The sequence below is a fragment of the Pseudophryne corroboree genome, chromosome 1 (genome assembly GCF_028390025.1).
Source record: "Pseudophryne corroboree isolate aPseCor3 chromosome 1, aPseCor3.hap2, whole genome shotgun sequence".
NCBI classification, from domain to species: Eukaryota; Metazoa; Chordata; class Amphibia; order Anura; family Myobatrachidae; genus Pseudophryne; species Pseudophryne corroboree.
Window position 1 is genome coordinate 624,289,404 of NC_086444.1, and position 27,116 is coordinate 624,316,519.

Consider the following 27,116-nt stretch of genomic DNA (forward strand, 5'->3'; position numbering starts at 1 on the left):
CAATTTTTCCCCTGCATTTTTAGAACCAGGACCAGCTCGAAGAGCCCGAGGCTGGTTATGCTTTGGAGGGGGGACCCCACGCCATTTTTTTTCCGGGTTTTTCCCGTTTTTTCCCCGTTTTTTAAAATCGCGGCAAAATCCGCCAAATCGGCCGATTTTCGCCCGCGATTCTGGCGAATCCGTTTTTCATTGAATATGGTGAATTCCGGCAGCCACCTGCCGGAATTCACCTGGCGAATTTAGTCGAATTAAAAAACGGCGAAAAATTGCCGCGATTCGCCGTGAATTGCATATACCCCACTGAATGATGAAATATGAAACAGAACATACCCCACTCATAGTTAACTATAAATTATATGAGACTAATGGCTGTGAAAATGATGGCACATTCTGCAGGTATAGCTATCAAACAGTGGAACAAAACACGTTCTGTAAACAAAGTGCAGTAACTGCTCACACCAGGAGCAGTATCAATGATACATGTTTAATTTAAAGATTAAAAACGTTAAAGCATTTTAAAAATAAAAATGATAAAAAGGAGTTACCGCACCTCTGTATTTTAAAAGAGGAAAGCCAAACCTTTAAAAAAAAAAAGAAAAAAAAAGAAATATACACATATAAATAATAAAAAAAAATATTCACACCCACTCTGTCTTTTGGAGCTAGATGTCACACTTTAGGGAAGGAAAAAAATAAAAACAAAAAAATTGATGAAAGTTTGGTTCCCAGCTGCTCCACTTGGGAAGGAGGAAGAGACACCCAGACTCAACCCCCAGGAGCCTTAAAGTGTCCTTTTTAGGAAACCCGTGTGTGAGGGGTTCCCTTCGGCTCTGAATGCAGTGTTAAGAAAGCAGCAGACGAATGAGCGACAAGGAGCGGGTGCCCGGCAACTGCTCCCCACCCACCCGGTCTCTGGTACTCAGGAATTATTGGCAGAGTTATTTTCATCAGTGGGGGATGTGGAGGATGAGGAAGAAGCAGACGAGGCAGAGAAATTCATGTCCGTTAGTCCTGGGGGATTGGTAGCTGTGTTCTGCCCACTGAGACTTTTCCTACACACAGGACACGTATCATGCTGTGGAAAAGCAAACAGTGGATTAAAATACGTGCCAATATTTCTGAATTGTATACTCAACTAATTACAGTAACTTTCAAACAGCCAAAGAGAAACTTGTTCATTTATAAAGGTCTTGGAACTACCCTATCTTTCAAAATAAACAATTAGTTCTAAGTTATCACTAATACACAAGGTTAAAAAAACAACCCACAATAAAAACCACTGTAACAGTTACTAATGCACAAACATACTGACACACAGACAAAATCAGGTACATAGCCTATACCCTGCCCCCAGCTTAGACGTCCAGTTAACAAGTCCAAGGCATGGAGCAAGAGGAAAGAGAAGACCAGCAGTGTCTCTGTAGGTGAAAAGGGGAACCGGTTACAGTGCAACTCTCCCTCAAGCCAGGAGCATCAGGGTGGGCGCCCTACTGTGTGTCTCCTATGGATTCCAAGAAAAGGATTTAACAGGTAAGAAAATAATTCTCCTTTTCTCTGGTCATCCATAGGGGACACAAGCTTCAACACTGGTACGTCCCAAGGCATTCATCCCTAAGGGAGGGAATGCTCATGAGCTGCGATGAGAAACCTTCGGCCTCATCCGGAGGCGAAGGTGTCAAAGGGAAAAAAATTGATGAAGGTATGGGCAGAGCACCTCTTGGCTGCTTTACAAAACTGCTTCACACTGACGCCACATCAACTGCCCAAGAAGTTCCCACCAACCAGTTGAAATGAGCCCGCACAATGGTAGGTGTGGGAAGGTCTGCCGCAGAATAAGCCAGGCAGATAATCAAACGGAGCCATCTGGTCAAAGTCTGCTTAGTAGCCAGCCAGTTCTGTTTGTTAAAGTCATACAGGACAAAGATTTTATGGAGATCTCTTGTCCTGTCCACTTAAATCCGGCAGACCCTCACAACATCCAAGTAGACCTGCTCCGGAGAAAAATCCCCCTTAGGAAGTTAGCACTCAGTTGCCCGCTCCGAGTAGAAACGGACAATGATCTCAAGCCAGACATTCTATGGACCGATGCGATAGCAAGGAGGAAGAGTCTCTTCCATGTAAGCCAGCAAATGTTTAGTGTCCCAAGGCTCAAAAGGGGGATGACTTGAGAGCCTGAAGAACTAAACATAAGTTCCTTGCGAAAGGAGGAAAGATCTGGGGCTGAAGCTTCAAGACGAATGTCAAAGTATGTTCTCCAAACCCGGTGAGAAATTTGGGCAGAAGGGTTGGGTATGTTATGCCGGTGGTTGGAACCACAGCATCCAGATGGTGAGAACGGGGGCTAGGTAAGTATACTTACCTTACCCCAATGTCCCCATAACCCTCACTTTCCGCAACCCTCCCTGGTAGTACCTAAATCTAATCCCCTTTTCCCACATCCTAAACCTCCATCCCCTGCAGCCTAACCCTAACCTTCCTTTTCCCGGAGCCTAACCATAGCCTTCCCCCTGCAACATAAACCTACTCCCACGGATAACCTGTCTGCAGCACTGACAAACCCAGGATCCCGGCGCCGGGATTGTGATCCTTGTCGGGATATCGGAACCCGCATTCCAAGCAGTGTCAGAATTTCGGCATCGGTATTTCGACTGCAGGGATCCTGAATGAATCCTGGGCAGAAGGAAGCTTCCAGGCATTAAGCATGGTACAAATGAGCGACTAAGAACTCCCTAGCTCTCAGGATGGATGTGTCAAGAGCCATCCTGTCAAAGCAAGATGGGCCATATCCAGGTTTAAGCATGGGCCCCTGAGACAGTAGATTCGGTGTAGAGGAAAAAGTTATGGGGCGTCGATGGAGAGACCTAGAAAATTTGCATACCAAGCCCTGCAGGCCAATCTGTATCATAGTGCCTTCCTCCAACTTCAACTTGCGGAGTGGGAAGGTCCACCAAACTGCAAGGGTGTCCACCAGGAGAGCTCTTGGATCCCTGGTGCGCGAGGCAGGTTGTGCCAAGACCCTATCATGTTGATGTCTGGCAAGCCCTAGCGGAGAACCGGAAGCTTAAAGACGTCTGTGTGTAGAGCCCACTCGCCAAGGAAGTCCATCTCCTAACTGTGGATCCTGGAATGTAGACTGCAGACAGAGCACCAAGAGTGCCACCGTGATGATATATGTAGGCGACCGCTGTTGCATTGTCAGACTGAATGTTGACCTGCTGATATTGAAGGAGGGGCTGTGCTAGGCAAAGAGCTCTAAACACTGCTCTAAGTTCCAGAATATTGATGGGTGGGTAGCCTGTCTACCGACTAAGAAGCATCTGATGACAAGTCCCCGCAAGCCACCCCTGAAGACATGCGTCAGTGGTGAGTAGGACTCAGTCTTGGATCCAGAAGGTACAGCCCTTATCCAGGTGTGACTGGTAGAGCCACCACAAGAGGGAGTGACTGACCTCCCTAGAGAAACCCATTGTCTGTGACTTCACATGTCATTGGCACTTGTGCCACCAGGCCAGAATCTCCATTTGTAACAAACAGGAATGAAACGGAGCATACTCCATCCACCATGTTGAAGGTGGAGACCAGAATCTGCATTCATGACTGGATCGACACACAACAGTGACCCAAAAATGCACAAATTTTGGTCTGTAAAGACCAAAGTTTGTCCAAAAAAATGAATACCCACTGGACCCTGGAGTCCAGTAAGGCTCCCAAATGTAGCCTCTCCTGAGAAAATGTGGACTTGTGTCAATTGATGACCCGCTCATGAGACTGGAGTATGTCTACTTTGAACTAAGTATGATCCCTGAGCACGTTCAGTGACTGGTCCAGGAGAGGTAGGCTGTCCAAATAGGGTAGTAGTCTGACATCCCCTCCACGCCGGAGATGTGTCATAACCATGACTTTCGTGAAAACACGAGGAGCCATGGAAAGCCCAAATGAAATGCCTGAAATAGGAAGTATTACTTACTTACTTACTTGCAAATAAGCATCCTGGATATCCAGGGAGGTCATGAAGTCTCCCAGTTCCAGAGCAAGAATGATGGAGCGCAGAGACTCCATGTGGAACTTGGGGTGCCAGAGTTACCTGTTGAGATATTTCAGATTGAGGATGAGTCAGAATTAGCCGTCCAGCTACTGAACCAAGAAGAGGTTGCCATAGAAGCCTATGCCTCTCAATGACAGAGGTACTGAGATGATGACCTTGGAGGCCAAAATGGAGATGACTCCTGCAGTGCTCCTGCTTTCCCTGGATCTACAGGAAGGCCTGCACAATAAAATTGGGCTGGAGTATGCTCCCAAAAGGTTAGGAGCCGGAAGCTTACCTCCAGAGCCCGCGTCCGGGGTCTGCACGTCCGACTGACAGTGCTGCGTGGCTGTGGTGAGGCTCGGCAGGGCTGTGACGGTGCAGCTGCCAGAGCGTGGGAGGCGGGGAACTTGCTGGGTAAGAGGGTGTGCTCCTGTGTGTCTGCAGCAATGCGAGTCGCCATGTTGGAGGCCAAGGTTCTCTGTGTCCAATTGCTGAGCTCTGTGGTATGCTCAGTCCAATGGGAGGTAGCTTTTTCTTACAAAAGGGGTCAGCCCACTCTTGCATGCTGCCAGTGTTTCATGTTACTGCACAGTGCAGAAGCTCCAGCTTTGAGCTCCCTCAGGAATTCCCTGTGGTTATTATCATGCTTCTAAGGTCTCCTGTTCCGCTCTTTTGGTCGTCCTTCTGTCTCTTGCTGCATCTCCGCTGGATTCCCTCTGTTCCACGGTCCGCAGTTGTCCTCAAACCAGGCAGCATCCCTGGGCGCCCTGTACCCGTAGAGGGGCTTTCTGGACATCTGCAGTGCTCCTAAGCCATGATTATCCATTCTTCAGCGGTGTTCTTCAGTCACGACTACTCAGCATCCATTCTTCAGCAGTGTTCCTCAGTCATGACTATCTAGTATCCATTCCTCAGCAGTGTACTTGAGTGTTCATCAGTCACAACTATTCATCATTCATTCTTTAGCAGTTTCTTCAGTCCTCTTCAGCTACGACAATCTAGTAATCATCCTTCAGTTAACGAGCCTTCTTTCACCAGTGTCCTCTAGACTTTAGCTCCTAGTTGTATGAGAAAGAACTACATTTGGCCGCCTCAGTTGCTCCCTGCTGTGGCATCCACTTCCTCAACGACCACTCATTCGGCAAAACTTAATCATCAGCCCGGTGTGACACCAGGCATCGTACATAGTCACCATCCATGTTTCTGAGAAAAGCAGAAGCCGGCCTCCCATGCTGGTGGTCCAGGTGGAGGCCCAACCTAACAGGTCGCAGGTATGTTGGTCGGCTTGGGAGCAGGACGCCTGGTGTACCAGGCCTGTTGTCCTCTGGACTTGGAGCCCTTGGAAAAACCCTGCAACCTGGGGAAAGTTTGATCCCTGGCCTTACCCTGCAGACAAAAGGAGTGGAAATAAGAAGTGCGCGACTGGCGGCTGCTGCAGATGAAAGTAAAGCACCCAATGACGTGGCTATCATAGCCACAATCTTGTCCAACTCTGGGCCTAAAACAACCTCCCAGAAATAGTGAGAGCTTCGAGGGCCTTTTTAGAGCCTGCATTAGCATTCCAAGTACAAAGCCAGAGGGCTCTCCTGATTGCCACAGCAGAAGCAGACACCTTACAGCAGAGATTCCCAAAACCAGTCCTCAAAGCACCCCAACAGTCCAGGTTTTAAAGACATCCATGATTAAGAACAGATGGCTAAATCAAATTGACTGAGGTACTAATTAAGTCAGTTGTGGCAAAGCATGGATGTACTGAAAACCTAGACCGTTAGGGTGCTGAACAATAACTCCATTCTGCGGACACCAGATCGGAGACCATCCTCTAAAGAATCTGCCCAGCGCCACTCAAGCTGACGCAAGGACTAAGCAAGCCATATCTTCTGCATGACAGAAAATTGCCTGAAGTAACTTTTCCAGCTTCCTGTCCATTGTATCCTTTTAAAAGAGGCCATGTTCGGTATAGGAAGGGTAGTAGATTCGACCAGCCGGACAATGTGAGCATCCACCGGAGGAGGGAACTCCCATTTGGCCCTATCAACAGCTGGTAGCGAATAAAAAGTAGCAATGCACTTTGAAGTGCTTGTTAAGGCGAGTCCAAGCCTCGGTTAGAAGGTCATCAAGTTGAGCAGGAGGGGGGAACTCAGTTGTGAGTTGACTAACTTCAATATTACCTGCGAAAGCATGAAAGACAGGGCTAGTTCTTTGCAGGCATCAAGAAACTGGACCTCTAGGCTGGGGGTAGGTTATAGGAGAGGGAGCGTGGGCTGCTGGAGTAAAAATGTGACCATTTGGTGCACAGACTCCAGCTTAGCCACCTATACCCAGTACTGAAGCCTGTGTCCCTATGGATGACCAAAGAAAGAATGTCTTTGCTACCAAACATGTAATCCCTGCTCTGAGTGGATGTTTCAGGTCTCCATTATTTTATTTGAACTTCACACTGGTCTCAGTGGCATGCAAAGACTCCCACGTATGCCAGATTTGTCTGAGAAATACAGACAGCTGTGGGATATATGAAATGCTCAGCCCACAGGGAGTTATGTTCAAAGTAAAATGGCATCAACTGAGCACATCCACTTACGATCATGTGCAACTGCAAACATCTGTAATGGCCCCCATACAGTACATCATATGGCCTGTTTCCCCAATCCCCCAGCACAACCGATTCATACACACAAAGAAAAAAAACCAAACAGCTGCAGCAGCTATTCACACTAAACCCACCCAACTGCCTAAAACTTATGCTTTTCTTAACTAAAGGTTGCAAGAATGAGGTCTCTTAAAGCAGACAGTATTGTCCTTATGTATATGTACAGATGTAGCCACGCTCATTGTTGCTACGATGCATATGCACATATATACACGTGTCACATCATGCTGCACTATTCGCCGAGCTGTGACCAGTTGCAGCCCTGCTGCCACCCATAGGAATGAAAGGTGTGTGCGTACGTACGTACGTACGTACGTACGTACGTACGTACGTACGTACATGGATGAGCGCGGCTTCATCTGTACTGAACGCAATATTATACTAATACATATGCAAACTCTCAGCAGGTGAAAGAATACAAAAGCTTATACTATAAAGTATAATATAACGTATAATAATTTTTCAAGCATTTCAACGTTGCAAGCCTCCTCATAATAATCTGAGCACTAGTACACAATGCAATATATAAGAATTACAGAACGTCACAACATGATTCAGAAAAAGTAATTTTTTTTGTCCCTGTAAAATCAATCCCTCTGAGTCCGTGTTGCAAACAATTCAGAATGTGGGTTTAGAGGAGAGGCTAAATGCTAGGCACTAAATAGTTGAAGTTGAACCCACCATCTCTCACAACACTCTTTCCTCCTCCAGCAACTTACTGTATGTATCAACAAAGCTTAAGGAAAAAGTACCATGCAACAAACACAAACAAGGGAGGAATGCAGGAATTGATTTTACGGTGAGTAACCTCTCTTATCTCCTACCTGGGGGACACTGCAGACTGTGGGATTTCACAAACCAAGCCTCAAGCAAGGGTAAGGGAAGGTCATACTGTATCCGAGCCGTGCGCAAAACTTTACGCCAAAAACTGGCATCTTTGGCCACAAAAGTTTAGAACCAATACAATTTTGTGAAGCTGTGCAATGAGGACTAAATAGCAACTGTGCACAGCTGCTTAAACGAGGCACCTGCCCAAGTAGTGCATCACGGCCAAATAGAATGTTAGTGGAAGTACAAAGATATGGTAAAAAGGCGCTTCAACCAGCGACCGTTGCCCCTGTAAATACCTGGAGACTAGCCCAAAAGTCCCTAAAAAGAGGGAAATGTGTAGGTAGTATTATAGGATGGCACTACTGGTGTAGGTACGGAGTATAATAGGGACTATGATCTAAAAGCAAAAAAAAAAAAAAAAAAGACTGGTGCCTTACTGTGCAACAATTCATCTACGAAACCCTTGTGGTGGGGTATCACAATATTGTCGCATTTAAGACTATACACAATAATTAGACTACACAAAATGACATAACAGGATCACATAAACAGAAATAACAGAATTCTGGAATTCCACAAAGCCAGAGACAGCAAGTCAACACCGAGCAGCAAAAAGAAACGGAGAGAGAAAAATAGAAACCTTAGTGATAGACCGCCTGGCCTGCATCACTGTAGTGACTATCAACATTGGTTCAAACAGTGCACTTGAGACCATAAAAGTGCAGTCGAGATGGCCACACAGAACTAGAATCTGAAACTGTATAAAATGACATGGGACAAACACTAACAGCCCACCAAGGCCAACTGTCTGGTGTGTGTCCCCCCCCCCCCCCCCCCGAGGCCCACATGGAGGGGGCTGCGGCCTAGAGGGAGGAACAACACAGGTTACTAGCGCTGCGCACACTGCTCTTCCAGCATGCTGAGCACCTAAAGAGATTGAGATGCCTAAATAAACCAAAATATTAGAAATAGAAGAGAAAAATCCTCATATCAAATTCTTAGACAATAAATACAAAACAGAGTTGCTGGAGGTGGTGGGAGGAGGGGGTTCAGCTCCAACAGATTAACTCTTTAGCGCCTACTCTTCAGACTCTTCTCTAAACCCAGAGTTTGCAGTGTCACCCAAAAAGGTTGTAAGAGGACAATGGACAGCTATCTTCCTGAATTCAGTAAGACAGAAGTCTCTTCTTTAAGAAAATGTGTCCAAACACTTACCTGCTCTAACCAGGGGATGATACAGTCATTGTGAAATAAGTGATTGCATGGAAGTTGTCGCACATTTTCACCAACTGTATAATCCTCTTTGCACACTGGACATTCCAAGCCAGAACCTAGGGGAAGATATACTAGTAAGCAAAATATAGAGCAATGGGGGTAATTCTGAGTTGATCGCAGCAGGAACTTTGGGGCAGATGTATTAACCTGGAGAAGGCATAAGGAAGTGATAAACCAGTGATCTGTGCAAGGTGATAAACGCACCAGCCAATCAGTTCCTAACTGTTAATTTACATATTGGAGCTGATTGGCTGGTGCCTTTATCACCTTGCACATATCACTGGTTTATCACTTCCTTATGCCTTCTCCAGGTTAATACATCTGCCCCTTTGTTAGCAGTTGGGCAAAACCATGTGCACTGCAGGGGAGGCAGATATAACATGTGCAGAGAGAGTTAGATTTGGGTGTGGTGTGTTCAATCTGCAATCTAATTTGCAGTGTAAAAATAAAGCAGCCAGTATTTACCCGGCACAGAAACAAAATAACCCACCCAAATCTAACTCTCTCTGCACATGTTATATCTGCCCCCCCCCCACCCCCCTGCAGTGCACATGATTTTGCCCAACTGCTAAAAAATTTCCTGCTGCGATCAACTTGGAATTACCCCCAATATTTCCAACATTTCTTAGCGGTGTAAAACCTGGAACAATAAATGAGCTTTTAGGGGAAAAAGCACAAAGAAAACCAACTTTTACCACACAAGCATCAGCATTTACCATCCGCACATGCAAAAAAAAGAAAAAAAAATACTCTAAAAAGTAACACAATGTTCTAGAAATGCTGGGATCTTACAGCACTTCACAAAATAAGGTTGAAATGGCAAGTTCATGATAGCTTCCTTAAGGTTAGCTGACAGCCAAAACAGATCCCCCCCAAAAAAAGACAACTCAGGTTGTCAGCAACCGATAAGGGAAGTGAGCAACACACTTAGACTCTGCTCAATTAATCCAGAGTATTTTGCGGTTGAATTTTATAGGGCCTCTTCCCATATTCTGAAGGCTGAACACAGCTTCAACCACTTGCCTGGCATGGTGGCATCAGATGCGACCATACCAGCAAGTGCTTTATCTGACCTGGTCGCACAGAATGCGCCCAGTCAGTTAAACAGTGTTAGCAGCTGCAGGGAAGGGAAATTTCCCCGAGCTGCTGCTCTCAGAGGAACCCCTCCCCTGCACCCTGCCTTCAGTGATGCCGTGCTGTCAATCATTGCTGATCGATCGGTTAGCACAGAAGGACCCCCCACCCAGCAGCTGCAGACAATGGCAGCCACTGTAGAAGAGTAAACCACTCCAAGTGTACCTGGCAGCTGTCTGGGGTGGAAAAAGTAACGTAGCAATGTTACAGATGGTCCCGACTGATGTCCCAATAATTGAAAAAATAATGTATTTATTTTTTGGAATAAGGTTACATTAATATTCTTCACCTAATTCCTGTCACTACCGGTGCTGACCGTGGGTGCCCAAGTCGTTCTGCGCCCCCTCTAGACCACCAGGGCAGTTAGGCAACGGGGTACTTCTATGAAGGCAGCCATTTGCCCTGGAGTCCATGTCAGAAGGGGAAGGTAGGCCTCCCCCCCTTTACCACTTTCCCTCTGAGCAGGCATCCTGCCACAGGGTGACTCCTACTCTGTTTCCCCTTCCTCACAAAGATTCAGGACAGCTTTCTCACTCAGTGCCTGCTTCAGCTTGTCTCTGTAGAGTTGTACAGCCATCTGGTCTCCCTTTATACTTCACTCAGGGGGTAATTCTAAGTTGATCGCAGCTTCAAGCTCGTTAGCAATTGGGCAAAACCATGTGCACTGCAGGGGAGGCAGATATAACATGTGCAGAGAGAGTTAGATTTGGGTGGGGTGTGTTCAATCTGCAATCTAAATTGCAGTGTAAAAATAAAGCAGCCAGTATTTACCCTGCACAGAAACAAAATTACCCACCCAAATCTAACTCTCTCTGCAAACGTTATATCTGCCGCACCTGCAGTGCACATGGTTTTGCGCAACTGCTAAAAAATTTCCTGCTGCGATCAACTTGGAATTACCCCCTCTGAGCATTTAGGTTATACAGATAGCTCCTTCCTCCGCGTGGGGTTTGTCGGTGTAGTACTTACTGCCTGCATTGACTGTAAAGGAGTGTACACACGGTACGATTTTTCTTATGATTTTGACTATATAGTGAAAATCATAAGAAAATATAGTGCCTATCGCACCGTGTGTACAGTCCTTGTGATGCCGATGCACGGTCCGCAAGGAAAAATAAACTGTGCAGGCATCTCAACATTGACTATGGGGTATATGCAATTGCGGTCGAATTCCCGAAAATGTCGAAAAACGGGACATTTTCGCCAAAAAAAATAATTCAACAATGCAATTCAGTACTTTCCGTCAAAAAAACGGACTTTCCAAATTCGACTTTTTGAAATTCGACATTTGTCAAATTCGACATTTCTGCAATGGTACAAATGCGGCAATTTGCCAAAAGTATATTCAATTGAAGTTTGGAAATTCGACAACAGTGCTTTTAGACAGTAAATTCGTCCTTTTCAATCCGCCACACTTTGGTGGCGGAAACTAATAAAAAAATTTAAAAACATGTTTTTTTTGGTGTTTTTTTTATTGGTAATAGCATATCTATTTATATTAGAAGGGATTAGGTACTTGGTTTGTCTATTTTGGAGGCACAAGTATTATTTATATATTTTTAAAAATATTTTTATTTTTATTTTTTTTAAATGGAATGGTAAAAATCAGAAAAAAAATTGCGTGGGGTCCCCCCTCCTAAGCATAACCAGCCTCGGGCTCTTCGAGCCGGTCCTGGTTCTAAAAATCCGGGGGAAAAATGACAGGGGATCCCCCGTATTTTTAAAACCAGCACCGGGCTCTGCGCCTGGTGCTGATGCAAAAAATAAGATTTTACTCACCGGTAAATCTATTTCTCGTAGTCCGTAGTGGATGCTGGGGACTCCGTAAGGACCATGGGGAATAGACGGGCTCCGCAGGAGATTGGGCACTCTAAGAAAGATTTAGTACTACTGGTGTGCACTGGCTCCTCCCTCTATGCCCCTCCTCCAGACATCGGTTAAGGAAACTGTGCCCGGAAGAGCTGACATTACAAGGAAAGGATTTTGGAACCCAGGGTAAGACTCATACCAGCCACACCAATCACACCGTATAACTTGTGATAAACTTACCCACTTAACAGTATGAACAAACAACAGAGCATCAACCAATGGATGCCAACATAACATAACCCTTTATTAAGCAATAACTATATACACGTATTGCAGAAAGTTCGCACTTGGGACGGGCGCCCAGCATCCACTACGGACTACGAGAAATAGATTTACCGGTGAGTAAAATCTTATTTTCTCTAACGTCCTAGTGGATGCTGGGTACTCCGTAAGGACCATGGGGATTATACCAAAGCTCCCAAACGGGCGGGAGAGTGCGGATGACTCTGCAGCACCGAATGAGCAAACACAAGGTCCTCCTCAGCCAGGGTATCAAACTTGTGGAATTTTGCAAAGGTGTTTGAACCCGACCAAGTAGCAGCTCGGCAAAGCTGTAATGCCGAGACCCCCCGGGCAGCCGCCCAAGAAGAGCCCACCTTCCTTGTGGAATGGGCTTTCACTGATTTTGGATGCGGCAATCCAGCCGCAGAATGAGCCTGCTGAATCGTGTTACAGATCCAGCGAGCAATAGTTTGCTTTGAAGCAGGAGCACCCAGCTTGTTGGATGCATACAGGATAAACAGTGAGTCAGTCTTCCTGACTCCAGCCGTTCTGGTTACCTAAATCTTCAAAGCCCGGACTACGTCAAACAGCTTGGAATCCTCCAAGTCACAAGTAGCCGCAGGCACCACAATAGGTTGGTTCAAATGAAAAGATGACACCACCTTTGGCAGAAATTGCGGACGAGTCCGCAATTCTGCCCTGTCCATATGGAAAACCAGATAGGGGCTTTTACATGACAAAGCCGCCAATTCTGACACACGCCTAGCCGAAGCTAAGGCCAACAGCATGACCACTTTCCACGTGAGATACTTTAGCTCCACAGTCTTAAGTGGCTCAAACCAGTGGGATTTCAGGAAACCCAACACCGCGTTAAGATCCCAAGGTGCCACCGGTGGCACAAAAGGGGGCTGAATATGCAGCACTCCCTTAACAAACGTCTGAACCTCAGGCAGTGAAGCCTGAGTTCTTTTTGAAAGAAAATGGATAGGGCCGAAATCTGGACCTTTATGGACCCTAATTTTAGGCCCATAGTCACTCCTGACTGTAGGAAGTGCAGGAATCGACCCAGCTGGAATTCCTCTGTAGGTGCCTTCCTGGCCTCACACCAAGCAACATATTTTCGCCATATACGGTGATAATGCTTTGCTGTCACGTCCTTCTTAGCCTTTATCAGCGTAGGAATAACTTCATCCGGAATGCCTTTTTCCGCTAGGATCCGGCGTTCAACCGCCATGCCGTCAAACGCAGCCGCGGTAAGTCTTGAAACAGACAGGGCCCTTGTTGCAACAGGTCCTGTCTGAGAGGCAGAGGCCATGGGTCCTCTGTGAGCATTTCTTGCAGTTCCGGGTACCAAGTCCTTCTTGGCCAATCCGGAACAATGAGTATTGTTCTCACTCCTCTTTTTCTTACAATTCTCAGCCCCTTTGGTATGAGAGGAAGAGGAGGAAACACATAGACCGACTGGAACACCCACGGTGTTACTAGTGTGTCCACAGCTATCGCCTGAGGGTCCCTTGACCTGGCGCAATACCTTTTTAGCTTTTTGTTGAGGCGGGACGCCATCATGTCCACCTGTGGCAGTTCCCATCGATTTGCAATCTGCGTGAAGACTTCCTGATGAAGTCCCCACTCTCCCGGGTGGAGGTCGTGCCTGCTGAGGAAGTCTGCTTCCCAGTTGTCCACTCCCGGAATGAACACTGCTGACAGTGCGCTTACGTGATTCTCCGCCCAGCGAAGAATTCTGGTGGCTTCTACCATCGCCACCCTGCTCCTTGTGCCGCCTTGGCGGTTTACATGAGCCACTGCGGTCTGACTGGATCAGAACCGGTTGGTCGCGAAGCAGGGTCTCCGCTTGACTTAGGGCGTTGTATATGGCCCTTAGTTCCAGGATATTGATGTGAAGGCAAGTCTCCTGCCTTGAACACAGCCCTTGGAAATATCTTCCCTGTGTGACTGCCCCCCACCCTCGGAGGCTTGCATCCGTGGTCACCAGGACCCAGTCCTGAATGCCGAATCTGCGACCTTCGAGAAGGTGAGCACTCTGCAGTCACCACAGGAGAGACACCCTGGCTAAGGGGGATAGGGTGATTAACCGATGCATCCGAAGATGTGATCCGGACCACTTATCCAGTAAGTCCCATTGGAAGGTCCTCCTATGGAACCTGCCGAAGGGAATGGCCTCGAATGATGCCACCCTCCTTCCCAGGACTCGAGTGCAGTGATGCACTGACACCTGTTTTGGTTTTAATAGATTCCTGACCAGTGTCACGAGCTTCTGAGCTCTCTCTATCGGGAGATAAACCCTTTTCTGGTCTGTGTCTAGGATCATGCCTAGGAGAGGCAGATGAGCTGTAAGAACCAACTGCGACTTTGGAATATATAGACTCCAGCCGTGTTGCCGTTTCACTTCCAGAGAAAGTGATACGCTGTTCAGCAACTGCTCTCTTGATCTCGCTTTTATGAGGAGATCGTCCAAGTACGTGATAATAGTGACACCTTGCTTCCGCAGGAGCACCATCATTTCCGCCATTACCTTGGTGAAAATTCTGAAGGCCGTGGAGAGACCAAACGGCAACGTCTGAAATTGGTAATGACCATCCCGTACCGCAATTCTGAGGTACGCCTGATGAGGTGGATAAATGGGGACATGAAAGTATGCATCCTTTATGTCCCGAGTCACCATAAAATCTCCCCCTTTCAGGCTTGCAATAACCGCTCTTAGCGATTCCATCTTGAACTTGAACCCTTTCAGGTATATGTTCAGGGATTTTAAATTCAATATGGGTCCGACCGAACCGTCTGGTTTCGGGACTACAACATGGTCGAATAATAACCCCCTCCTTGTTGAAGGAGGGGAACCTTGACCACCACCTGTTGAAGATACAATTTATTAATTGCAGTTAACACTGTTTCCCTCTCGTGGGGGGAAGCCGGCAGGGCCGTCGGTGAGGGGGCATCTTCTCAAAGTCCAGCTTGTATCCCTGAGACACAATATCTATTGCCCAGGGATCTAATAGGGAGTGAACCCACTTGTGGCTGAACTGACGAAGGCGTGCCCCCACCGGGCCTAGCTCCACCTTGCGGTGGATTTTTGTAGAGGCCGGGGAGGACTTCTGTTCCTGGGAACTAGCTGTGTTGTGCAGCTTCTTTCCTGTGCCCCCGCCTCTGGCAAGAAAGGACGCACCTCGGACTTTCTTGTTTCTTTATTCGAAAGGCTGCATTTGATAATGTCGTGCTTTCCTAGGCTGTGCAGGAATATAAGGCAAAATATCAGAATTACCCGCTATAGCTGTGTAGACCAGGTCCGAGAACCCTTCTCCACACAATCCTCAGCCTTCCACATGCCTCTTAAGTCGGCATCATCTGTCCATTGCATATTCTACAGGACACGTCAACCAGAAAATAAAAATTTACTTACCGATAATTCTATTTCTCGGAGTCCGTAGTGGATGCTGGGGTTCCTGAAAGGACCATGGGGAATAGCGGCTCCGCAGGAGACAGGGCACAAAAAGTAAAGCTTTAGGATCAGGTGGTGTGCACTGGCTCCTCCCCCTATGACCCTCCTCCAAGCCTCAGTTAGGATACTGTGCCCGGACGAGCGTACACAATAAGGAAGGATTTTGAATCCCGGGTAAGACTCATACCAGCCACACCAATCACACTGTACAACCTGTGATCTGAACCCAGTTAACAGTATGATAACAGCGGAGCCTCTGAAAAGATGGCTCACAACAATAATAACCCGATTTTTGTAACTATGTACAAGTAATGCAGATAATCCGCACTTGGGATGGGCGCCCAGCATCCACTACGGACTCCGAGAAATAGAATTATCGGTAAGTAAATTCTTATTTTCTCTATCGTCCTAGTGGATGCTGGGGTTCCTGAAAGGACCATGGGGATTATACCAAAGCTCCCAAACGGGCGGGAGAGTGCGGATGACTCTGCAGCACCGAATGAGAGAACTCCAGGTCCTCCTTAGCCAGGGTATCAAATTTGTAGGATTTTACAAACGTGTTTGCCCCTGACTAAATAGCCGCTCGGCAAAGTTGTAAAGCCGAGACCCCTCGGGCAGCCGCCCAAGATGAGCCCACCTTCCTTGTGGAATGGGCATTTACATATTTTGGCTGTGGCAGGCCTGCCACAGAATGTGCAAGCTGAATTGTATTACACATCCAACTAGCAATAGTCTGCTTAGAAGCAAGAGCACCCAGTTTGTTGGGTGCATACAGGATAACAGCAAGTCAGTTTTCCTGACTCCAGCCGTCCTGGAACCTATACTTTCAGGGCCCTGACAACATCCAGCAACTTGGAGTCCTCCAAGTCCCTAGTAGGCGCAAGGCACCACAATAAGCTGGTTCAGGTGAAACACTGACACCACCTTAGGGAGAGAACTGGGGACGAGTCCGCAGCTCTGCCCTGTCCGAATGGACAAACAGATATGGGCTTTTTTGAGAAAAAACCCACCAATTTGACACTCGCCTGGCCCAGGCCAGGGCCAAGAGCATGGTCACTTTTCATGTGAGATGCTTCAAATCCACAGATTTGACTGGTTTTAAACCAATGTGATTTGAGGAATCCCAGAACTACGTTGAGATCCCACAGTGCCACTGGAGGCACAAAAGGGGGTTGTATATGCAATACTCCCTTGACAAACTTCTGGACTTCAGGAACTGAAGCCAATTCTTTCTGGAAGAAAATCGACAGGGCCGAAATTTGAACCTTAATGGGCCCCAATTTGAGGCCCATAGACACTCCTGTTTGCAGGAAATGCAGGAATCGACCGAGTTGAAATTTCTTCGTGGGGCCTTCCTGGCCTCACACCACGCAACATATTTTCGCCACATGTGGTGATAATGTTGTGCGGTCACCTCCTTCCTGGCTTTGACCAGGGTAGGAATGACCTCTTCCGGAATGCCTTTTTCCCTTAGGATCCGGCGTTCCACCGCCATGCCGTCAAACGCAGCTGCGGTAAGTCTTGGAACAGACATGGTACTTGCTGAAGCAAGTCCCTTCTTAGCGGCAGAGGCCATAAGTCCTCTGTGAGCATCTCTTGAAGTTCCGGGTACCAAGTCCTTCTTGGCCAATCCGGAGCCATGAGTATAGTTCTTACTCCTCTACGTCTTATAATTCTCAGTACCTTAGGTATGAGAAGCAGAGGAGGGAAGACATACACCGACTGGTACACCCACGGTGTTACCAGAACGTCCACAGCTATTGCTTGAGGGTCTCTTGACCTGGCGCAATACCTGTCCCGTTTTTTGTTCAGATGGGACGCCATCATGTCCACCTTTGGTATTTCCCAACGGTTCACCATCATGTGGAAAAACTTCCCGATGAAGTTTCCACTCTCCCGGGTGGAGGTCGTGCCTGCTGAGGAAGTCTGCTTCCCAGTTTCCACTCCCGGAATGAAACACTGCTGACAGTGCTATCACATGATTTTCCGCCCAGCGAAAAGTCCTTGCAGTTTTTGCCATTGCCCTCCTGCTTCTTGTGCCGCCCTGTCTGTTTACGTGGGCGACTGCCGTGATGTTTTTCCCACTGGATCAATACCGGCTGACCTTGAAGCAGAGGTCTTGCTAAGCTTAGAGCATTATAAATTTACCCTTAGCTCCAGTATATTTATGTGGAGAAAAGTCTCCAGACTTGATCACACTCCCTGGAAATTTTTTCCTTGTGTGACTGCTCCCCAGCCTCTCGGGCTGGCCTCCGTGGTCACCAGCATCCAATCCTGAATGCCGAATCTGCGGCCCTCTAGAAGATGAGCACTCTGTAACCACCACAGGAGAGACACCCTTGTCCTTGGATATAGGGTTATCCGCTGATGCATCTGAAGATGCGATCCGGACCATTTGTCCAGCAGATCCCACTGAAAAGTTCTTGCGTGAAATCTGCCGAATGGAATTGCTTCGTAGGAAGCCACCATTTTTACCAGGACCCTTGTGCAATGATGTACTGACACTTTTCCTGGTTTTAGGAGGTTCTTGACTAGCTCGGATAACTCCCTGGCTTTCTCATCCGGGAGAAACACCTTTTTCTGGACTGTGTCCAGAATCATCCCTAGGCACAGCAGACGTGTCGTCAGGATCAGCTGCGATTTTGGAATATTTAGAATCCATCCGTGCTGTTGTAGCAGTATCCGAGATAGTGCTACTCCGACCTCCAACTGTTCCCTGGACTTTGCCCTTATCAGGAGATCGTCCAAGTAAGGGGTAATTAAGACGCCTTTTCTTCAAAGAAGAATCATCATTTCGGCCATTACCTTGGTAAAGACCCGGGGTGCCGTGGACAATCCAAACGGCAGCGTCTGAAACTGACAGTGACAGTTCTATACCACGAACCTGAGGTACCCTTAGTGAGAAGGGCAAATTTGGGACATGGAGGTAAGCATCCCTGATGTCCCGGGACACTATATAGTCCCCTTCTTCCTGGTTCGTTATCACTGCTCTGAGTGACTCCATCTTGATTTGAACCTTTGTAAGTGTTCAAATTTTTTTAGATTTAGAATAGGTCTCACCTAGCCTTCTGGCTTCAGTACCACAATATAGTGTGGAATAATACCCCTTTCCTTGCTGTAGGAGGGGTAATTTGATTATCACCTGCTGGGAATACAACTTGTGAATTTTTTCCCATACTGCCTCCTTGTCGGAGGGATACCTTGGTAAAGCAGACTTCAGGAGCCTGCGAGGGGGAAACGTTTCGACATTCCAATCTGTACCCCTGGGATACTACTTGTAGGATCCAGGGGTCCTGTACGGTCCCAGCGTCATGCTGAGAGCTTGGCAGAAGCGGTGGAAGGCTTCTGTTCCTGGGAATGGGCTGCCTGCTGCAGTCTTCTTCCCTTTCCTCTATCCCTGGGCAAATATGACTCTTATAGGGACGAAAGGACTGAGGCTGAAAAGACGGTGTCTTTTTCTGCAGAGATGTGACTTAGGGTAAAAACGGTGGATTTTCCAGCAGTTGCCGTGGCCACCAGGTCCGATGGACCGACCCCAAATAACTCCTCTTCCTTTATACGGCAATACACCTTTGTGCCGTTTGGAATCTGCATCACCTGACCACTGTCGTGTCCATAAACATCTTCTGGCAGATATGGACATCGCACTTACTCTTGATGCCAGAGTGCAAATATCCCTCTGTGCATCTCGCATATATAGAAATGCATCCATTAAATGCTCTATAGTCAATAAAATACTGTCCCTGTCAAGGGTATCAATATTTTTAGTCAGGGAATCCGACCAAGCCACCCCAGCTCTGCACATCCAGGCTGAGGCGATCGCTGGTCGCAGTATAACACCAGTATGTGTGTATATACTTTTATATGATATTTTCCAGCCTCCTGTCAGCTGGCTCCTTGAGGACGGCCCTATCTATAGACGGTACCGCCACTTGTTTTGATAAGCGTGTGAGCGCCTTATCCACCCTAAGGGGTGTTTCCCAACGCGCCCTAACTTCTGGCGGGAAAGGGTATACCGCCAATAATTTTCTATCGGGGAGAACCCACGCATCATCACACACTTCATTTAATTTATCTGATTCAGGAAAAACTACAGGTAGTTTTTTCACATCCCACATAATACCCTCTTTTGTGGTACTTGTAGTATCAGAAATATGTAACACCTCCTTCATTGCCCTTAACGTGTGGCCCTAATAAGGAATACGTTTGTTTATTCACCGTCGACACTGGATTCAGTGTCCGTGTCTGTGTCGACCGACTAAGGTAAACGGGCGTTTTAAAACCCCCGACGGTGTTTTTGAGACGTCTGGACCGGTACTAATTGTTTGTCGGCCGTCTCATGTCGTCAACCGACCTTGCAGCGTGTTGACATTATCACGTAATTCCCTAAATAAGCCATCCATTCCGGTGTCGACTCCCTAGAGAGTGACATCACCATTACAGGCAATTGCTCCGCCTCCTCACCAACATCGTCCTCATACATGTCGACACACACGTACCGACACACAGCACACACACAGGGAATGCTCTGATAGAGGACAGGACCCACTAGCCCTTTGGAGAGACAGAGGGAGAGTTTGCCAGCACACACCAAAAAACGCTATAATTATATAGGGACAACCTTATATAAGTGTTTTCCCTTATAGCATCTTTTTATATATTTCTAACGCCAAATTAGTGCCCCCCCTCTCTGTTTTAACCCTGTTTCTGTAGTGCAGTGCAGGGGAGAGCCTGGGAGCCTTCCCTCCAGCCTTTCTGTGAGGGAAAATGGCGCTGTGTGCTGAGGAGATAGGCCCCGCCCCTTTTTCGGCGGGCTCGTCTCCCGCTCTTCAACGGATTCTGGCAGGGGTTAAATATCTCCATATAGCCCCCGGAGGCTATATGTGAGGTATTTTTTGCCAAAAAATAGGTTTACATTGCCTCCCAGGGCGCCCCCCTCCCAGCGCCCTGCACCCTCAGTGACTGCCGTGTGAAGTGTGCTGAGAGCAATGGCGCACAGCTGCAGTGCTGTGCGCTACCTTAAGAAGACTGAGGAGTCTTCTGCCGCCGATTCTGGACCTTCTTCTCTTTTCAGCATCTGCAAGGGGGCCGGCGGCGAGGCTCCGGTGACCATCCAGGCTGTACCTGTGATCGTCCCTCTGGAGCTAATGTCCAGTAGCCAAAGAAGCCAATCCATCCTGCACGCAGGTGAGTTCACTTCTTCTCCCCTAAGTCCCTCGTTGCAGTGATCCTGTTGCCAGCAGGACTCACTGTAAAATAAAAAACCTAAGCTAAACTTTTCTAAGCAGCTCTTTAGGAGAGCCACCTAGATTGCACCCTTCTCGGCCGGGCACAAAAATCTAACTGAGGCTTGGAGGAGGGTCATAGGGGGAGGAGCCAGTGCACACCACCTGATCCTAAAGCTTTACTTTTTGTGCCCTGTCTCCTGCGGAGCCGCTATTCCCCACGGTCCTTTCAGGAACCCCAGCATCCACTAGGACGATAGAGAAATCGACATAGCTTTGACTCTAGGACCCAGTATACTCATGTCTCTTTGGGCATGTTTTATATATATATATATATATATATATATATATATATATATATATATATATATATATATCACTTAAGACAGCATCTTTGATATATATATATCTCTATCTCTATCTATATATATATATATCTCTATATGCATACTAGGGTCTCAATCTCTGCTGATAAGGTACCTGTCCACGCTGCCACAGCGCTATAAACCCATGCCGACACAATCGCCGGTCTGAGTAGTATACTAGAATGTGCACGCTATCTGCAGGATCCCTGAGAATAGCTAGTGATACCTTCTGTGCAAACAGGACACCCTAGGGGAAGATTCCCAACACATCCTGGCCCTAGTGGGGAAAGGATACTGCCTGAGAATTTTTTGTGGGAAGCTGCAGTCTCTTGTCTGGAGATTCCCGCTCTTTTTCCTCATGAGAGGAGGGAAATTTACCTCAGCTTTCTTCCCCTTAACATGTGTACCCTTGTGTCAGGGACAAATGAGTCATCAGTGATATGCAAATCATATTTTATTACAATAATCATATATTGAATACCTTTCAGCCATCTTGGCTGTAACTTTGCATTATCGTAGTCGACACTGGAGTCAAACTCCGTGTCGATATCAGTGTTTATTATTTTGGATAGTGAGCATTGTGAGACTCTGAAGGTCACAATGCTGACACAGGGACAGACATGGGTAGATTTCCTGTCTGTTCTCTAATCTTTTGTGCAATAAATTCACTTTGAAGACAGTTCCCCCACAAGGCCCTTTGGAGAGACAGAGAGAGAGAGAGTATGCCAGCACACACCCCAGCGCTATATGACCCAGGAATCACACAGTAACTTAGTGTTAACCCAGTAGCTGCTGTATATATTGTTTTTACGCCAAATTTATGTGCCCCCCCCCCTCTCTTTTTCACCCTCTCTATCGTGCAGGGGAGAGCCTGGGGAGCTTCCTCTCAGCGGAGCTGTGGAGAGAAACTGGTGCTGGTGAGTGCTGAGGAAGAAGGCCCCGCCCCCTCAGCGGCGGGCTTCTCCCGCGATTTTGTGTAAAATTAATGGTAGGGGCTCATGCATATAACAGTGTCCAACTGTATATATGCTGCTTTTGCCAGGAGGTACTTAATTGCTGCCCAGGGCGCCCCCCCCTGCGCCCTGCACCCTACAGTGACCGGAGTGTGTGGGTTAGTGTGGGAGAAATGGCGCACAGCTGCAGTGCTGTGCGCTACCTCATGTGAAGACAGGAGTCTTCTGCCGCCGATTTCGATGTCTTCTTGCTTCTGCCGGCTTCTGTCTTCTGGCTCTGCAAGGGGGACGGCGGCGCGGCTCCGGGAACGGACGACAAAGGTTAAGATCCTGTGTTCGAACCCTCTGGAGCTCATGGTGTCCAGTAGCCTTAGAAGTGCAACCTAGCCGCAGTTAGTAGGTTTGCTTCTCTCCCCTCAGTCCCTCGTAGCAGAGAGTCTGTTGCCAGCAGAAGCTCTCTGAAAATAAAAAACCTAACTAAAATACTTTCTTAATAGCAAGCTCAGGAGAGCCCACTAAAAGCACCCAGCTCTGACCGGGCACAGATTCTAACTGAGGTCTGGAGGAGGGGCATAGAGGGAGGAGCCAGTGCACACCAGTAGTACTAAATCTTTCTTAGAGTGCCCAGTCTCCTGCAGAGCCCGTCTATTCCCCATGGTCCTTACGGAGTCCCCAGCATCCACTAGGACGTTAGAGAAAATACGGGGGACAAAAAGAGTAGGGGTCCCCCGTATTTTTTACATCAGCATCGGGCTCCACTAGCTGGACAGATAATGCCACAGCCGGGGGTCACTTTTATACAGCGCCCTGCGGCCGTGGCATTAAATATCCAACTAGTCACCCCTGGCCAGGGTACCCTGGGGGAGTGGGGACCCCTTCAATCAAGGGGTCCCCCCCCCCAGCCACCCAAGGGCCAGGGGTGAAGCCCGAGGCTGTCCCCCCCATCCAAGGGCTGCGGATGGGGGGCTGATAGCCTTGAGAAAATTGAAAGAATATTGTTTTATCCAGTAATACTACAAGTCCTAGCAAGCCTCCCCCGCAAGCTGGTACTTGGAGAACCACAAGTACCAGCATGTGGGAGAAAAACGGGCCCGCTGGTACCTGTAGTTCTACTGGGAAAAAAATACCCAAATAAAAACAGGACACGCACACCGTGAGAGTAAAACTTTATTTCACACATGTCGACACACACACATACTTACCTATGTTCACACGCCGACCTCTGTCCACTTGTCCAAGTAGAATCCACGTGTACCTGTGAATAAAATTATACTCACCTGATCCAGTGTCCGGATTATAATCCACGTACTTGGCAAAAAAAAAACAACGAACACCCGGACCCAACGGACTGAAAGGGGTCCCATGTTTACACATGGGACTCCTTTCCCCGAATGCAGAGACCCCCCCGTGACTGCTGTCACAGAAAGGTCCCTTCAGCCAATCAGCGAGCGCAACGTCCTGGCACTCTGCTGATTGGCTATGCGCGTCTGAGCTGTTAGACAGCGCATCGCAAAGCCTCTCCATTATATTCAATAGTGGGAACTTTGCGGTCAGCGGTGAGGTCACCCGCGGTCAGCGGCTGACCGCGGGTAACCCCACCGCTGACCGCAAAGTTCCCACCATTGAAACTAATGGAGGGAGCTGTGTGATGCGCTGTCTGCCAGCAGACGCGCATCCAGCCAATCAGGAGAGTGCCACGAAGTAGCGCTTCCTGATTGGCTTAAGAGACCTTTCTGTGACAGCAGTCACGGGGTGAGGGGGGGGGGGGGGGGCTCTGCATTCGGGGAAAGGGGTCCCATGTGTAAACATGGGACCCCTTTCAGTCCGTTTGGTCCGGGTGTTCGTTTTGTTGTTTTGCCAAGTACGGGGATTATTTTAAAAGATCCGGACACTGGATTGAGGTGAGTATAATTTTATTCACAGGTACACGTGGATTTTACTTGGACAAGTGGACAGAGGTCGGCGTGTGAACATAGGTTAGTATGTGTGTGTCGAGGTACAGCAGGTGTTTTCAATAGTATGCGCAATAAACTCGGAGTGCAGCTATATCAAGTGTAAAAAGAGGTGTATCCCACACTTCAAGAAAATGTAACAATGGAAAAGGAAAACTTTCACATATGACAATAGCGCTCACCAAGTGACATGCAAAAGTGTATAAACAACTGGTATAAAATGCATTCACCCTTAATAAAAGGTATTCCTCATTGGTGAAATGAATGGAAGATAGAGATTCACTCTAAGGGATCCTCATAACAAGCATCAATATTCAGATGGAGCAGATGATATCCCAGAAATCTGAAAGATAAGTGCCTCTTTCCCCAATATGAATGGGCATGAAATAAGAGGCACCATTAAACTCAGACCATGGTGCAGTATTTTTGATAAAAACACGCACTGGTTTTAATGCACAGATAAAACTTACAAGAAGTTAAAAGAACAAAAGCATGTCATAAAAGACTTCATGGGATAACACAGATGGTATATCAGCCAACGATTCCTTGCAGCCACAGCAGATGGTATTGGAAGGTGTGCACAGTCTCTCCAAATGTCCACTAGCATGCAAGATAACAGTGGGTAGTTGTGTCCAGATGTCCCAGGGTCAGTCACAAATTAAAAACAGGAGCTAATTTGTGACTGACCCTGGGACATCTGGACACAACTACCCACTGTTATCTTGCATGCTAGTGGACATTTGGAGAGACTGTGCACACCTTCCAATACCATCTGCTGTGGCTGCAAGGAATCGTTGGCTGATATACCATCTGTGTTATCCCATGAAGTCTTTTATGACATGCTTTTGTTCTTTTAACTTCTTGTAAGTTTTATCTGTGCATTAAAACCAGTGCGTGTTTTTATCAAAAATACTGCACCATGGTCTGAGTTTAATGGTGCCTCTTATTTCATGCCCATTCATATTGGGGAAAGAGGCACTTATCTTTCAGATTTCTGGGATATCATCTGCTCCATCTGAATATTGATGCTTGTTATGAGGATCCCTTAGAGTGAATCTCTATCTTCCATTCATTTCACCAATGAGGAATACCTTTTATTAAGGGTGAATGCATTTTATACCAGTTGTTTATACACTTTTGCATGTCACTTGGTGAGCGCTATTGTCATATGTGAAAGTTTTCCTTTTCCAAGTATGTGTGTGTGTCGGCATGTATGAAATAAACTTTTACTTTCAAGGTGTGTGTCTCCTGTTTTTATTTGGGTATTTTTTTTCCCAGTAGAACTACAGGTACCAGCGGGCCCGTTTTTCCACCCGCATGCTGGTACTTGTGGTTCTCCAAGTACCAGCTTGCGGGGGAGGCTTGCTGGGACTTGTAGTACTACTGGAAAAAACAATATTCTTTCAATTTTCTCAAGGCTATCAGCCCCCCATCCGCAGCCCTTGGATGGGGGGGGGGGGGGGGGGGGGACGACAGCCTCGGGCTTCACCCCTGGCCCTTGGGTGGCTGGGGGGAGGGGACCCCTTGATTGAAGGGGTCCCTACTCCCCCAGGGTACCCCGGCCAGGGGTGTCTAGTTGGATATTTAATGCCACGGCCGCAGGGCACTGTATAAAAGTGACCCCCGGCTGTGGCATTATCTGTCCAGCTAGTGTAGCCCGATGCTGGTGTAAAAAATACGGGGGACCCCTACTCTTTTTGTCCCCCGTATTTTTTGCACCAGCACCAGGCGCAGAGCCCGGTGCTGGTTTTAAAAATACGGGGGAACCCCCGTCATTTCCCTCCCCGGATTTTTAGAACCAGGACCGACTCGAAGAGCCCGAGGCTGGTTATGCTTTGGAGGGGGGACCCCACGCAATTTTTTTTCGGGTTTTTTACCGTTTTTTTTAAAAATCGGATCAAAATCCGTCAAATCGGCCGTTTTTCGACAGCGGGACTGTCGAATCCGTTTTTTATTGAATATGTTGAATTCCGGCACCCACTTGCCGGAATTCGACGGTCGAATTAAAAAACGGCCGAAAAATTGCCGCGATTCGCCGGTAATTGCATATACCCCTATATCGGTGAGGCCGGGCCACATCGAATACTCCATGTCAGGCTGTACAGCACATCGCACCGTGTACGCGCCATTACGGTGTGCATTTAGTTAGTGTGAAAGTTTTTAGCAGTACTTTGTGTATTTCTCACTGTCTCTTCTCTAATTACTTTCTGTTATTACCGTTTGTGACACATTACTGTTCATATAGCCAATTGTGTTCATTATTGCGGTCATTACTATATATCCCATTCTACAGAGCCCACTTATTTCTGTATTTGTGGTGCATTTAACATTAATTGCACTACCCCTTAATTGCTACCCCTTAATTACTTGGATTACTGTGCCATGTCTTTCAAGAGCAAAGCAACCAGGGAAGTTCTACAGGCCTTCCAATAGCTCCAGGAAAAGCAGGAACACTGCAGGAGTCCATCCTCTCCCTACTGGCCTCCAAAATCATTGTTCCATTTCCCAGTCTCAGAGAGGCACAGGTTTCTATCCTCCTCTTCTTTGTTCAGAAACCGAACAGTTCATTCCAGCCAATCCTAAACCTGAAGCCACTCAACAGGTACCTCCGTGTCCCCATGGAGTCTCTTTGTTCCATCGTACTAGCTCTGGAGCCGGGGGATTTCATGACCTCTTTGGACATCCAGGATGCATAGTTGCAAGTTCCCATCTGGCCCAGTCACCAGCGCTTCCTTAGGTTTGTGGTCCGGAGGAACCTTACAAATTTTTGTACTGTCCACTAAAGTCATGGCAGCTTATCTTCCGAATTCTGCCTTATCTGGATGACCTCCTTATACTGGGCCCAGTCATCGGATATCCTCAGGAAACATATCCCTCTCGTGGTAGACCACTACCAGTCCCACGGATGGATCAACAACTGGTAGAAATCATCCCCAACTCTGGCTCAGGAGAGGTTACATTTGGGGGTCCTTGCTGGATTCCAGAGTTCAGAGGGTTCTTCCTTGCGGTTAAACTTCAGGACTTACAGGTTAAACTTTGCCTGTTTTACATCACCACTGAGTGTCAAAATACTCTTGCAAACAGATTCTCGACCTTCGACGCGGTGGAATATGCTCAGTTTTAATCCCCGGCCTCTACAGATGGAAATTCTGTCCC

At 47.5% G+C, this 27,116-nt stretch overlaps 1 protein-coding gene across 1 annotated transcript in view; it reads right to left on the bottom strand.

Annotated features, from left to right (window-relative positions):
• Positions 1-441: 441 nt before the first annotated feature.
• RNF126 (ring finger protein 126) overlaps positions 442-27,116 on the bottom strand; it is a 99,551-nt gene continuing 72,876 nt past the window's right edge. Inside the window, exons 8-9 of the mRNA XM_063914483.1 lie at positions 8,724-8,839; positions 442-1,075 (exon numbers count right to left, since the gene is read on the bottom strand). Coding sequence (XP_063770553.1) covers positions 920-1,075; positions 8,724-8,839 — 272 coding nt within the window. The 3' untranslated portion in view covers positions 442-919. The remainder of the gene's footprint in view (positions 1,076-8,723; positions 8,840-27,116) is intronic.